Source organism: Rhinolophus sinicus, linkage group LG12 (assembly GCF_036562045.2).
Source record: "Rhinolophus sinicus isolate RSC01 linkage group LG12, ASM3656204v1, whole genome shotgun sequence".
NCBI lineage: Eukaryota > Metazoa > Chordata > Mammalia > Chiroptera > Rhinolophidae > Rhinolophus > Rhinolophus sinicus.
In genome coordinates, this window is record NC_133761.1 from 49,241,241 (window position 1) to 49,257,518 (window position 16,278).

Here is a 16,278-nt window from a genome sequence, read left to right on the forward strand (position 1 = left end):
TCCAGACATGTCAAATTAAGATTTATGTGGGTGATTTAAGTAGAGATATCTGTCAGGAAAGTAGGATACCAGGGAGTTGAAGATGCAGTTAGAAGAATAGAGTTATAAGTGCAGGCGTGTATGTCTATAGAAGACAAAGTACGGGTCATAAAGTGAAGAGAATAAAGTGATGAGAACAGAACTCGGGAATATGCCGGTGTTTAAGGGAAGTCAGAGTAATTCACCTTCAAAAGGCCTGAGAAGGACTAGCAGGAGCCCTGGAGTAGAGTTTCTCTAAGCGTGTGATCAACATGTCAGCACTGCAATGAAGATCAAATGACATATGGATTCATACGTTATGTACCCATTGCTTTTATGAGCCAGGAGATGATAGGAACTTTGTAAAATCAGTTTTGTCAGAGTGCACACCTGGGGCCAGATCTCATTGATCTGAAGTTAGAAAGTGTTTGTAGGACAGAAAACATGCCTTCTGTTTTTCTGATCTTAAGTTTCACCTTCGAAGAGGATAACACTATTGATAGAAACACTTGGCATATGAATTGATTCATATTTAAGTTATAAGGTATTTTTGTAGCAGAAATTTAATAAAATGTTTAAAGAGCAAATTGAAAATCAAAATTTATATGTTGTTGGGTTTTTTTTGTTTTGTTTTGTTTTTCCCTTTTGAGGAAGCACCGCCTCTTGTGGGGTATTTCCCCTTTCCACAGAAAGCTTTCAGAAATGGCGAAGTTTTTGTGGTTGGATGCTCTGAAAGTCTTCTGTGTTATTCTTTACCCCCATCCCTGCTAGAGAACCAAGAATGCTATTATTGTTATTAAGAATACTGTTTTACTCTGTGAATTTGTGTGACAGCTGGGCACAATTATTTTATTAGTTTCTTGATTGACCCAGCTTAAACCAAAAAGAAAGACAAGGTCAACATATGTGATAGCTGTTAGGGCAGCTGTGACTTCTGGTAATTTGACCATAACCCTTTCTCCTTTCCTCCAGTGTTTCTCTAAGCAGATTTAGAACAAAATGCTGATAGTAAATAGAAATTTCTTCCCTTCGCAATATTGGGACAATGGGGTATAGTTTTATAAGCAGGGTTTATCAATGGTGTGTTGGTGTTTGCAAAACATACTTTAAGCATGTTTGTCCAATAGCAGCAGGCCCATCTCTGTTTCAGGAAAACTTATTGTGGGGTTAGGTGATGCTTCAGAACTCTCTGGAAAGCCAGATTTGGGATTAGCTGACCCAGCCCTTTGGCTCTCATGCTCATATCCCTCTATTAATTAGTGGGAATGTGGGCCAAATATAGAACGAGAGGGACTACCAGTAAAATAGTGAGCTTTCTAAAAGACCTGAATAAAAGCACATTTCCTATTTTATGATCAAACTGATCTGATCTAGCAAGAGTCTCTGAGTGTACACTTTATTTTGCCCTTCACTTGTTGATCAGTGTTTCAAGGCTCCACATTAAAAAAGGAACAGTTTTTAAATCCCAGGTTGCCAATGATAAAATGTGTAATTGTTATTTTACAGAGACCAAACTAATTTCCTAACCTATTAGAAATGTTGCTTGTTGACAGATCAGGCTCTTAAAAGACTGGTAAAGAGAATGACATTGAAGTCGATGGTGAATACGAGGTGTGGGGGGCAAGTGGTGCACTTTGAAGAGGTGTGATATAAAACCCAAAAGCTCTTTCCAAATCACTGTTGAATACTTTGAACAATGACTTTATTTCTTCTTCATTTAGGATTAAAAATAACACGTTATTAAACATATCACAAGTTCAAATTAACATTTCCCCCTTTTCCTTTCTTTCTTGAGCAGGTTGTCAAGTTATTAAGCAACAAAAGGTCACAAGCAGTTGGAATATTAATGTCTAGCCTTCATTTAGATATGAAAGACATACAACATGGTAAGTATCAAAATAAAAATTCAGCCTTTAAATACTAAAATTTGGGCTGAAATATATGCTGTTTGGTGGTAAAATTATTGCAGATTTAGAGTTTCTGTGTATATTGAGGTTAGTATATTTCCTGTAAGTGCTACCAAACTTTCTCCCATGCTTGTTTATGGAAGATTTACTATTAATGTGGCTTTTCTGTTATTTCTGTATCTTGCTCTTGCTACGAGCCTGATTCTCATGTGACGTATTTAGTCAGCATTAATAAATATTTAAATTTTGATTCATAAGAAGTACTAGTCCCACTGTACTCTAACTAATTAGACTGTATCTGAGGTATTTGCTACTGGATGCCACAGTCAAAGAGTGACCGGTAAATAGTAGAGAGAGGAGGATCATGGGGTGTGTGTCAGCCATTGAAAGTAACTGGAGAAGATAGTCCACAGGAGAGAAAAATATGTCAAGTCTCAAGTCTCAAGTGTTGGATGAGCTAACAAAGAAGAGGAAGTAAACCTAAAATATTCTAACGCATCAGCTTTACCCAGTGTAAGAGTTACAGGGAAGCTTGTTTTGATTGTTGTTGTTTTAAGAGTGTTATTACGATGAAAGGTGTCAAACAGAAGGCTGGGTTGCCATATTAAGTGAGGAAATGAGAACTCAAACCTGTTTAAGAGGCTAAATGATCATATATCTCAGATGTCTTTGAAACATTGGTCAGGTGATTGGGCACGTGTGATTAGTTCTCCTCTTCCAAGATACTGTGAGATGCCTAAAGAATCACTAAAGCAAATTGATTATACATAACTACTTAGGGGGGAAAACTGGTCCCTCTTCTTTCAGTATTTTGGGACGACTGTAGTGTAAGCCAGTGGGCTTTTCTACACATAGAGGCAGTGAATTATTTTTTTTCTAATAACCATCAAAGATAGTTTCAAAGTATTCTTGCCCACTTATATTATTGTTTGTGATCCAGACATACGGAAGCAGTTGTTATCATTACCTTTTATTATTTCTTTTATGTTGTTGTTTTAATTTATATCTTTAACCAGGCTTATAAAATATTTTTTTTTATTTTTGGAATTAGGGTGATTTTAACATTTTCTAAGTGGCTTTAGTGTCAATATTTGAATACTTTGATTCTACCCTACAATTGATGGACATGCTTATGCCATATTCTTTTATCACATTTATACTTAGAGATATTGCCCAAAGGCAAATAGAGGAATTAAATTTATATTCAGAATGTCCCTTAAGCTTTCCAGAGCCTTAGAAGACGATTGAATTATCCAATGGAATGCCAGTTTACCTATGAAAGAAATATGGTTTCAAGTATAACACAAGCCTTATAAATCATGAAAACATTTAGCTGGCCTTCTAGCTTACCTCTTTATGAATGTGGATTCTATTTATTAGGCTTAAAATATTGTGTGGAATAATTCATAAATAGCCCTGTCAATTGATGAGTAACTCTTAATCACAGTTTAGGTTTTTATTAAACTGTTTTGATGGTGAGGAGACTTTCTCAGGCCAAAGCATTGGGGGTAGTAGTCATAGACTAGGACGCCAAGTCTGGCGCCAAATATTTGGCGTTTCTAAAGCTGGCAGATGGAGCCCTGTTAAGTCATACAATCAAATCTGAAAATAATGATATGGTCCTTTCCTTCAGTCAAATATTCAACCCGGATTGAGTTAATAATGAGAACCGTATGAACGAAGGAGTCCGCCTAACATCTGTGTCTGTGGTAAAGCCAGCTAAAGTTCATTGAAAAATTTGCTAGCTTAACATGCAACGCTAACAATAACATAGCATGAATGTCAGTAGTTGAAGGGTCACACAGAATTATGCATAAACTCTATCCTATTAGGACATGCAGTGAATTCTTGAGCCACTTTGAAACTCTGCACATGGTTTTCTAAAAAATGGCCACCTTAAATGTCTGAAGAAGCAAGAGGTGTGCCTTTCAGTTAATAAAGTCTTGTTCTGCCTCTGTATGTTGTCTGGAGCCATGATTTACATATGTGAATCACTTGTGGCCTCTAGAATAAACTCAACTTCTATCAGGATATGCCTCCACCGAGAAATCCACAGAAGCATAAACATCATTGTTTATGGATGTAGAAGCAGCCACAGAATTTATCTAGACCTCCAATGGCAACTTACAGAGGAGCAAACTTTTAGTGGTCAGGTTTCTTTCTCAAGGTCATGCAGCTCTTTAATGGAACAGACCTAACTTACACCCAGCCCTTGTCACTAACCAGGCCTGTTCTTTTCATTCAGACATATGTGCTGGCTGCTTCTCCAAGTTTGTGCTTTTCCTACAACCAGCATTGGTATCTCTAAAACAAAGTTATGTAATACTGTAAGAAAAAAAAAGCAGGACTTATTTTCTCCTTTTCTTCCCCGCTAAAACTCTAGAAAAGGTTAGAGTTGAATTTCCATTGTAATGTTTCTATTTTAAAGTGCCCTGTTAGAGTAATTAGTGTAGAAGATTTGGAGTGTAGTTGCCAAAGGTCTAATTGTGGTCTTGCCACCATCTCCACTGAGCACCATATCACACTTGCACTAGGAAGTGAACACAGATTATTTCCCACAGTGGCACATCCAGAGCACTCAGTGTCATTTACAGTAAAAGGGCAGAGAGGATGGTTTCTTGATTAAGTTTATTAACGTGACAAATGTAAGCAAGGAAGCCCCAAATAATTGACAGAGAGAGAGAGAGAGAGAGAGAGAGAGAGAGAGAGAGAGAGAGAATTAATTTAACAATGAGGGCCCGAGTTGCTGGAATGCCGTTGTGAACATGCCTGGTATCTTCTAAATTATCGACCAGGTGATAACAGTTTTTCAATGGGAAGGGTGAAACTGTGGTGTTCCACCTCTGAAAAATCCCACTCCAATGATTTAGAATAATTTGAAGTCTAGGATGAAGGTGTCTGGCAAAGAGGGTTGCCCTGGTTTGGGCTATGGCTTGGGGGCACTATGGATCTAGGATCTCCTTAAACCAAGCTCAAGTGGTCCCTTCAGGCACTGCTAACCGCCTGCTTTTTCACTGCAGGCATTGGCTCCCTGAGTGAATGGCCCGTTGAGTCCCAATTTATTGGCAGGAGGGGTCTACGATCTATTCTGTGGGTGAGCCCCGAGCTTTACTATTTGGCCCTAGTCTCAGGAATCTGTCAGTGGAATGCTCAGATTTGTTGGAATGGGCAAATACTCCCAGCAGTGTCTGAGCTGGCTCATTTTTCTGCTTTGTCTCTTCTCTCTCATTTAGCATGGTAATTGCTATCGTGTCAGCTCTTTGATGCCTTTAAGGTGTTTTACAAATATATTTTACTCAACATTTTAAAGTGTTCTCAATGGAAGGTTTGATTCAAATCATCTAGCCTATTGTTGACCAGTCAGGAGTATTAATGGCTGTGGTTCCTCTGTTCTGTTTACGTCTGTCTTGTCTAAAGCCAACTGGTATTTGGGCCTATGGACAATGAATGCTAAATTTTGTTCTTGTGGAAATTTCTATCTGTTTAAACGTGGTTAGTCAAAATTATGCATCTTGAAATGAAATGATATAATTATGTAAACACCTACTATTCCATCAAAAATATAGTTGATACGATTAGTAAAATTGTGGTTATTTTTATCCTTTAGTGTCTACGTCTAATGATTGTTTTTTTCACTTAAAAAAAAAAGTGGTTAAGGATATCTTCCAGGGACAGTAATATGCTTTCAGATTTAAATCAGAAAGTCCAGTGTAGTTTGTGCATTTGTGAGTCCTCATTGGAACCTGTGTGATGTTGTTGTTCTTTTGATCTGTCACCGATTTCCCTCAAAGGCGCTCAGAGATGAGAAGCCTTATCTTGATAATTGTGTAGGAAGAAATTACCTAAGGTTAAGGTTGCAGATACTTAGTAAAAGAATTGCTTTTGGCTAACAGGATACCTATTCTAATATCTTGCGCAATAAAATCTTTTTATTTGCATCTGAAGAGATGGAAATGAATATTGGTTTGAATTTTACCCGCCCCATCACACACACACACACACACCACACACCTTATTGCTGATAGTTGTGTAAAATGGTCCAGAAAGGAGTTAATTTCCATTACAGTGGAGAGAATTGAGGTTCACAGATTAAGCCTGTCTGGGGCTTTACCCTAGTAGGACAAAAATGTGCTTGTCTTGTCTTTGACTCCTAGTTCAGTGCTCTCTGCAGTCTGTTAGCTTCTTTCAGCATGAGGACCTGTGTTACCTAATAAACTGAGTTATGCACCATATGCAAAACATGACTGGCAATAGGGCATAAAACTTCTGGCTGCATGTTTGTTTTTTAGAGTTATTAAAACATTGCAAATATAAATTTAGCAAATTTCATTTATTGCCTTAAGTGTCATTTCATACACATTCCCCAGTTTCTTAGAGAAATGAAATGGATATTTTTTTTACCTTTGTGAATTAAATAAGGAAGAATAGTTTAAAGAAAATTATTAATTAATGGAGTTGCTTGGTCTTCATTGAACTAAACAAAGATAAACAAAAATTTTATAGAAAAAGCAATCTGGGCTAAGCCTGAATTAAAGCAGATTGTGAATACTTATAGGAGCCTGTGCTGCATACGACCTGGAACCTTCTGTGTCTCTTATCTAGGTTACCAATTGCTCAGAGTATGTAGAGAAATACAAAATAATCACCCTAGCACATTTTGTATTGACTAAGCATATTTTTTCCCCTCCTTGTGTCTCTCTAGTGTCTACACTTCTCTGAGTTTTCCCTTTAGTTTCAAGTGTAGTCTATCTGTGATGAAGATCATGAGTCTCGGGCCAAAGTGCTTGGATTTAGGTTATGGACTAAATGTTTGTGACCTCCCCCACCCCAAATTCATATGTTGAAATCCTAACCCCCAATGTGATGGTATTAGGAGGTGGGGCCTTTGGGAGATAATCATGTCTCGATGAGGTCATAATGGTGGGGACCCATTGTTACCAGCATTTGGGTTCTTCGGTTCCTCAAGATACAAATTGAGAGGAAACCCCAGAAAAATTTTCTGACAAATTTTATTAAGCTTATGCTCAAGTTCCAGGCAGGCAGCACAGAGGAAAGGAAGGTCCTTTGGACTGACGTGGGGTCTGGTCTTGTTTGGCTGCTTTCGTAAGCTGGGGACAAAGCAGGCTTGCTCCAGAAGGCAGGCTTTTTGAAAGTAATAGGATTTCTTTACTGGTTACATTGCCTGGTACCCAACCACGTTCCTGCCTGCGCTGTGGGGCAAGATGGCGGACTGCTCATTCTCGCCCATCCCTCCCCACCAAGAAGGTCTTCTAGTGGTCAAACCTTGATCAACTGAGCAAGCTGAATAGTGGTTTCCACATCTGTATGGAAGTAAATGGTTAGAAGGGAGATACTAATCAGCTATTTCTGCACATATTTATTTATTTATTTTTTTGTATAAGGGATGATACGGTGGTGACAGTCCTGTGGTCAGCTTATCTAGTGTCCCTCCTGCTCAGCAGGCATTCTTTGCCTAGGGTCCAACTCCCTGCACTGTCTCATCATGATAGCATTAACACCCTTATAAGAAGAGGAAGAAAGAGCAGAGCTCTCTGCAAGCCAGGAAGAGAGCCCTCACCTGTTCCAGCCTCCAGAGCTGTCCGAACTAAATTCCTGTTGTTTAAACCACCTGGTCTCTAATCCTTTCTTATGGCAACCCAAGCTTTGAATCCCAGCTCTGCCACCGGTTAGCTGAGTAAACATGGGCACATTTCTTCCTATCTCTGTTCCTAGGTCTCCTCCTTAGTTAAAAGGTTAAATGAGTTCTTTCCTGTAAACGGGTATGTGCACATCTGTGCACACACACAAGTAAATACACGTATCACGTTAAGTAATCAATATTAGTTGTCCTCTTTCTCCTGCATTCTTTAAGAAATGAGCTATGTTTATAGGCTTTGGAGGTGTTTGAAACTCAGAGCCTGGCCAACCAGTGAGGAGAGAGAACAGAAAGGTGTTATTCCTCCTTTCATTACTGTGAACAGGTTCTGGAAGAAGCCTTTGCCATGTGACAATAAGTGTAGCATGCAGGAGCTGTTCTTTCTGATGGAGTTGGAGAGTGACATGGAATGGGAGAAATGGGAGCTCATGTTCAAGGGGAACGTATGTGAGGCAGACTTGATTGTTCTGGCTTTTCTATCAGTGTTAGGGAAAGGCTGAGCTAGTACTGGGCTGTGTCCATTTCTGTTTTCGGAATGTTGCTAAATATGCAAAATATTGATAGTAGCAGCTCTTAGAAGTTATACCTGACCTCATCTTTGGACGAGGTTTGATTGGCAAGGAGGGCAGTTTGTTTTGGAAAATTAAAAGGTTGGTGTCTCCCGTAACTGTGTGGTTTCTTCGTCATCGTCTGTGCTGTGGGAGTCGGTCCCATTCCACATTCCTCACTGTAAAGGTAGCGATGGAAAGGAGTTTGGCTTTGTTGGTGAAGCGCATCTTGCTGAGGGCCAACAGTAGAATCTAAGTAGAGACATGGACAGATGCTTCTCTTTCTTGCTTTGGTGTCATTTTCCTGACAGTTAAACTAGTTTTCAGCTATGAGTGTAAAGTATAAGAATACTTCTTTAAAAATCTGGAAATACCCTTTCTAAACTGTAGGAACGTTGAAGGCTGTTTTATGGTAACCCTTTTCCCCTGTATTTTGATAGCCTACACATGGAACAGTTCTGTTACCCTGTCGGCTGCCACTGAATAATGTTTTTCTCATGAAATTTGCTACCAAACAAGTTGTAGATTACAAACTTCAGGTCTTTTTCATAGAGTTTCTGGTTTCATTCTTGGAGACACAAGCTTTTCGCTTGCCTATTAATTACCATAAGAAAGTTTATCCATAAGCATTTGTTTATTTTTGTAATATTCTCAAAAATTGGGTTCAATGTGGGCAATGTTTTCTTCCAACTAGGTTTTTGAGTGTCTGGTTTCTTTATGAAACTCAAGTTTACAAGGCTCACTTAGAAATTGCTTCGTATACCTTTTTCACCTTTGTTTTAAGTGTTTTCTTCACATGGGATATGGGATTTTTAAGACCTGTTTATTCTATTTATTGAGACATTAAAAATGTAGTTAATGCTGTTGGGAGGTTTAGTGAATGGTTTTCATTGAAATGTGAAGTCACTTAGAATTAGAAATTTGAGAAGAAAGTGGGCTCCATCCAGTGAGCTGTGTACCCTTTTCATCAATTGCAGCCTTGTCGTGGAGTAAAGTGCATGTGAGATAGGTACACTTTCATTAAAACCTACTTTTAGAAATTTAAAATCAGAATATGTTTTAATTTAAAATATGAATTCGTTACTTAGAATTTCTTATAAAAAGAAAGACCTCATAAATCATTTTAAGTCACACACACACAGATGATTAAATCAAGGTAAAATGAAGTATTATTATAAGTTTTTCATTACAGATTCAGTGAAAAACCTGGGTTAAACTTAGCTTATATTTTTATGACATTGTTCCATAGTTAGACTTTCTGATGATACTTTTATGGGAAGGAGAAATATAGCTGAGACTGTTCTAAAACCGTGAGCTTTGGGTATGGGTTTGTTTGTGTTTTTTTTCCTTTATTGCCCTTACTATCTGAATTATGTATCAAGTATTTGTTTATTTTTGCTGCCCCCCCACCCACCCCACTAGAGGGAAGCTCTGTGAAGCCTGGAGACATAGCCCCTTGTAGCTCAGCACAGGGTATTTCCCCCTATAATGCTGGATCTGTTCTTTACAGTCATTCGGTGGCTGAATCTATTCTTTACAGTCATTGGGTGATTGTTCAAGGAATTGCCCAAGTTACCACATGGGGCAGGTATGGAGATGGAGCCCAAGTGGGAGCACGTAATTAATCCCATCAGCTTTGACCCTTGAACCTCTGTGTGTCAAAGGTATGGTTTTTGTAAAACATTCCTTTTGCGTAATCCTTGAGAGGGATGGAAATTTGGACTCTGATTTTGGAGAAAAGGAAAGCCCCTTTGATAACGAGCACCATGTTTGTAATTCAAAATTGATTTCTTCAAATTTCTGTGTGAGTACTGGAGATGAGGAGAGGAAGAGATGACTGGCACTTTTCTACTTTCCCTTGTGGAGCCACCTGTGTCCTATTCCTACGTGGTACATTCTAGAAACACAATCCCAGTTATTCTCAATCAGACCAGCGTCTTGAGACATCAGGTAAAAATACTAAAACACCAAAGTTATGTAATTGAGGATTATCTTTGAGCATAGCTGTAGTAGTGACCTTTCACGCTGATGACTCTCTTGCATCTTTCTTCACAGTGAAACACAAATGCAGACAGAACTCTGATTCCCTGGTAGCACTTTTCAGACAAGTACCCCTGAATATGTAGTAAAATTAACAGTTTTCATCAAATTATTATACACGTATGATTATGATGAAATCTAATAGTACAGAAGAACTTACCATGAAAAACCATAGGCCCCATTCCCCGTATGAGCTCTGTCGTTTCCGTGATCTGTTGTAAAGGCATGATTTTCCTGTTTGAGCCACTGCAACTATAGCAGCTTCATTGAAGGAAATGGTGGAATTTAGGAGGTGGCTTCTCTCTGTGTTATCGACATTATGAGGTCCTTATGCATTAAGTTGTGAGAAAATTTCCAAGTTGAGCACGGCGTTCAAAACGATTACCTGCAAGTTTTCTTTTAATTCTAAGATTTCATGATTCCAAATTTAAGGTTCTATAATTGCTGATAATAATAATAATAATAATAATAATAATAATAGAAGTAGTAGTAAGATAACAATAATAGCAGGCATATAAAGTTGTTACTATCAGGCCCACAATAATCCTATGAGGTAGTTGATATTATTATCACCATCTTAGGGATGAAAAAACTGAGGCATAGAGAAGCTAAAGAAAGTTAACCAGCAAGTGGTGAGGCTGTGATTTAAACACAAGTGGTCTGGATCTAGAGTCTGTATTTTGTACTTCCTGTACCATTCTCAATGGTAGTGATTGCATCAGTGACTTAAGCTGGCAGAAATGGTGCATGATTTTTTTGTTTTAACCCATGGTTCATAACTAGAAACCAGTCTACTGGCTGGCGACCATGGTTGCTATTTGTAGCACTGTCCTCTGGCGATGTGCCATCCAGCTAGAGTTCATCTTCGTATTGTGTATGTTGGGAGTGGAGAAGGTAGGTAGTGAAGACACATAGAAAGAAAAATTCCTATAAAAGGGGTTACTTGATGGATACTAGAGGATTTACTTTCAAAATTCCTTCTATTGTAACTACCTGTCCTGTCTTGCTGTCAGTTCTGTGATTCAGGTAATGCTCAGGTGTGTTTTGCTTGAGAAAGCTGCAGAATGGAGGGTTTCTCTTTATGGTCGACTTCTCTACCAATTTGAGGGATAAGGAGGAGAATGCATTCCAAAACTACGATTACCTTTGTAACATAGTTCATGTGAGTGGTAGACTATATTAGAGTGACCCGCCAGTCTTACTGGTGTAACCACTGGCCCCTGTCCTTACTACAAAGAAAGATGTCAGCATCGACCTTAATATTAGGGGGATCATGATTTATTCATTCGTACTGTCTTCTTTTGTTCTTTTATTTCTTCCAATATTTATTTATTTATGCACTCAGATATTTACTGAGAACCTACTTTGTGCCGTGTTCCATTCCTGGCACTGGGATACAGAAATGAAAACAAAAGAGACCAAAAAAAAAAAAAAAAGCCATGCCCCTGTAGAGCTTACATTCTAGCAGGTGAGGAAAAAAAATAAGCAAACAAATAAAGAAGCAAAATGTATGGTATGTCAAATGGTGCTAAGTGCCCTGAGGAAATGAACCAAAGCAGGGAATGCAAAAAGGGAGCACAGAGTGAGAAGTGAGGGAGGAGTGAATAAGAAAGTGGCATCTAAAGGGTGTGAGGAAAGGAATCCTGGAAATATCAGAGGGCGAGCCTGCTAGGGAGAAGGTCAAGTGCAAGGATCCTGAGGTAACCATGTCTTCCTTGAATATTAAAGTTAACAGCCACTTGCTGGGTGTGTCTGGAGAGAGTGAGGGGGGGGGGAGTTTGAGATGTGTCTGGATAAATAACGGGGGTGGAGATGGTGTGTGTTCATTGCATGGAGGGCCTGTTGCCTTTTCAGGACTTCGAGTTTTATCCTGAGAAAGACGGAATGCCATTAGAGGGTGTATGCAGAGGAGTGATTGTTCTGATTTCTATCTTCAAAGGATTGGACTACTGTATGTCAATGCAGTTATATTATGTCTTTCTGCCGTTTTAAAAAATTTAATAAATGGAGAATAGCAATGGGTTTCATCAAGATGATGCCTCCCTCAAAATTGTTTTCCATTTTTTTAACTCTCTTTATGGTCTGAGTTAATAGAAGACAGCCAGAGTCTCCTATCTGTTTCTACATTCATTCTATTGTTATATGTTGTTTTGGTTGAAATGTATGAAGAAAATCTGGCCTCACCGATATGTCGCTGAAAAGGGAGAAGTACTTTGATATTTTTTTCAGATTATGATGGATATTATATTCTTAATACTACACCAACACTCAACAAATGGTAGTTTCCTAATGGTTAGTTACAATGTAGGATTTGAAAGGCACATCAGTAAACTTTTCATCCTACATTACGTTAAAAATAAAAAAGGTTATGCCTCACTCAACATTAAGTACCTGGATCTGGTAACATTACCTTATTTAATTGAGTTAAGGCTTTTGAGTTATTTAGATGTTTGGTAAAAATAAATAACTTTGAGAATATTGAGTTTATTTAAATGAAACTGAACAGGCCCTTTTATTTTTTGAAATGGAAATGTTTGAGTAGTTCTAAAACTGCACACTTCGTATTTTTGAGATGGATTCTTGATTTATTTCTTAATTGAATTCACTCATCTGTGGGCTTTTGATCCTGGTCACTATTATAATGCACATTTGTTGATGCCTATTGGTCAGTGCCCACTCTTTAAGTTTACTTTACAACTCTGCAAACAGGCTTTGGGGCTCCTGGCCTTACTGTAGCAGAGCAGTATGAACTGGCATCAGTTGCTTTTATCTCGGCCGTAATCTCTGCAAGAAAAGATTCCTATCATCCCCTGCACCTAGCAGAAGGCCTGGGTGTCACAAAGAAATGACATCAGTTTCCTAGCATCTGTGATACTCTTGAGTAGTAATTTCAGAATACTTAGTGAAAGGCTTGAAGTGTTGAAATATGATGTAGTCAGGGGAGTTAACTTTTAGTCTCAACTTTTAACTCTTTCACTCTGTGCCAAAAAGGAATTTGGGAAGACAGATTGAGTTTTCCTTAGTGGTAGCTGGCAGGTGCAGACAAATCTACTTACTCTCATGGGTCCTCAACTAGAAAGAGGGGAAGGGAAAGGGATGTGATTTCTCCGGGAAGTCAAGTAACAGGAAACTGCTTCTTCCCAAACAACGAGGACCATAATTTCAGCTGAGACTAAAATTTAAGTTCTTTGGCAGAGTATTTTAGCCACCAGCAACCATTTCCCCTATGCAGATGCATTCAGATGGACTTTGTACACCTTGAAAGAAAAGAACAAATGCAAATGCAAAAGAATGTTTAAGTGTAGGAATTGTGAAATTTGAAGTACGTATTATTTTGTTAATGGTCAGAGTTGTCATGGGATTATTTAAGTACAGGAGCAGCTAAGGAAGGGTCATTAGCAAAATTTTGTGATGGTGGAAGGAGGTTCCTGGTCAATCGAGGCAGGAGGTATGGATTGTGGAGAAAGTTCCTAGATTTTAGTTTAGTTCTTTGGATGGAGTCTTTAAGAAACATTTATTATCCATAAAGCACCCTCAGCTTGAACTGTAATATTTATCTAGTTGTGGGAAGGGAGAGAGATGAGACTCAGAACTTGTATTATATGATGGAACAGATCTGTAGTGAAAATTCATGGTGCCCAAGGTAGATTAAACCTCTCCTCCCAGCAATGCTTCCACTTAAAGCTTTTCTAAGCAATGATACCCATCCTCTGTTTTACTATTAGCACATATTACCAGTGATAAAAGAATGTCGGGAAGTTCTGACAATAAATACATTTTTTTTTAGTTAAAAAAAAAAAGAATTTATAAGTTATGAGAAGGATGAATGCATCTTGTTCAATTAAATAAAAATGTGTGGTGCATTGCAGCTGCAGAAGTGCTGATTGTCACTGGGTGTTTAAAGTAATAAAGGAGAAAAGGGGTTTGGGAGAAGGAAAATTGATAGTCTCCTTTGTCAAGGCATGCCACTGAGCAGTGGGTGGTAGTTACTGGACTCTAGAGAATGGGCTGTGAGGACAGGACAAGAAAGAAGCAGGAAAATTCCTCCAACAGTGGGCATTCCATTCACCAGATTTAATTAAACTATCCAAGTTTAATTAAAGCTCAAAAACGTGAGTGGATGAGTTAGAATAGAGGCCATTCCATCTTATATTTGAAAAGCATGTATTTTATTTACAAGCAACTTTCTATTAAAATGACGTCAGAGAAATCCGAAGGTTTGAAACTCTTCCCCATATTTAACTCATCCCTCATTCCTCTGGACAATGAAACATTAATCCTTATATGCAGATATACACATGAAGAGAGAAAAAAGAAAAACCTTCATTAGCTGAACAAATGACAAAGTATGACTAACAGACACATAAACCAGTGCATCACATTTTTGCAAATATTGACTACATCTGAAGTAAACCATGAAATTATTCCAAGGACATGATGATAAATATCATGTGTGTTCTCTAGATTTTTCTTATTTTTAAGTATTTTGGAAACATAGTCATGAGGCACAAGTTGTTAAGTGAAAGTCATCTCTGGAATACAATGAAAAGAATTACCATGACATGTCAAGTTTTGGTATGTAAGCTCTGATCTTCTTAGTCATGTGTTATTAAGTCCGCAACTAAGTTTTCTATATTTTGATGCATTTTTAATTTTCAGTGACTATACTTCTTGGTTCCTTCCCCTACTGCACATGTCTGCCAATATGTGAATGCTAATATGTAATATACGAAGGAAGCCATTTAAGTGCTTGTTTAGATGAAGTATTTTAAAAAAGGAACAAAAAAAACATAATCATAGTGTTTGTAAATTCAAGCTTTCTATTTTGGGTTTATTTCAAAGTAAGACATCAAAGTCAGATAGAATGACACCGAAAGAAAGTTGACTTATTATCTGTATGAGTTATTTTGGCATAGACATTTTAAATTCTTGATTGAGTCTGTACTTATGAAGCAATAGATGTGGTTGCATTAATAATAAAATCAAACACTGTGTTAGAGCATGTGTTAGAAAACAGTGGCAAATGTGACCCTCTGAGTTAGGGCGCTATTTTCAGGGATACTTGCTGAGCTCTACTTTACGAGAGCATAAATGTTTACCTAAGCATGAAGGTGAAGGCCCTCATGCCCAATAAAGGACATTTTGCAGCGCTGGTTTACAGAAAACATTCAACAGACAGTGGATGTTTTACACAAAGAACAGTGCGTTGTTTGAAACTATTTGCTCATCTGTACACTATGCTTAAAATAAACACTATCTGGGAATATGCCAGTCTTTTTTTCTACCTCCTTTGTTCCACACCCTAGATTTTGTCACCTGCCAAAGTCAAATAAACCTTATCTAAACAGTTGAGATAAGCCCTGAGTCGGACTGGTATGGTCAAATCAACAAAGCTCTCCAAAAACAGAAATGAAATACAATATCGCTAGATTAAACAGTCTACAGTGGCAATCATGTTTGCATTTAAAGATTTTATTCCAAAAGGATTACAGTCTTGGTATCCATTTTTTTCCCCTGCCTAGACAAGAAGGCGGCATGCTGACTTTCAAACAAAATGCGTTTGTTCTCTAACAATTTAGCTTGTACAGCTCTTATAAACAAGGCCCATAGGTGTATGACGCCTACTGACTTAATCAGTAACTTATGTCGTTAACCTTGTGTAAGCAAGTATGTTTGAGATGTACCAGTGGTGGATTGAGTATCAGATTTATTTTTTTGCAACAGGAAAGCCTTTCTTCTTGTAGCCTAAGTACAAAATCTAGAATCCTGGCATTTCATTGTCTGTCTGTACCTTACAACAAAACCCCACCAGGTTAAACTGCCTGAAAAGAGGAGATAGAATCAATGAGTGTGATTTCTAGATTATAGGATATCATAAAAATTCAATTAGTTTCCTTTCTAGGGCACACAGCATTTTAATTGTTTGCTAATAAGGTGTAAATGTTTACAAGGTCAGGAAGTGTGTCTGTTACGTTTACCACTATATCTGAGAAGAGTGCCTGGCGCAGAGTTACAACTCAGTGAATATTTGTTCAATGAATAGATGAACAATGTGTTCAGGAGGGTATTCTTTTTCTTTGTAGATGAACACAAACGTTTTGGAAGTGTT

The 16,278-nt window shown here is 38.0% G+C and overlaps 1 protein-coding gene across 2 annotated transcripts in view; it reads left to right on the top strand.

Annotated features, from left to right (window-relative positions):
* FMN2 (formin 2) overlaps positions 1-16,278 on the top strand; it is a 318,182-nt gene that overhangs the window by 149,529 nt on the left and 152,375 nt on the right. For both annotated transcript variants that reach the window (XM_019746843.2, XM_074316783.1), the window contains one exon: positions 1,817-1,904. In XM_019746843.2, the coding sequence (XP_019602402.2) occupies positions 1,817-1,904 (88 nt within the window). The remainder of the gene's footprint in view (positions 1-1,816; positions 1,905-16,278) is intronic.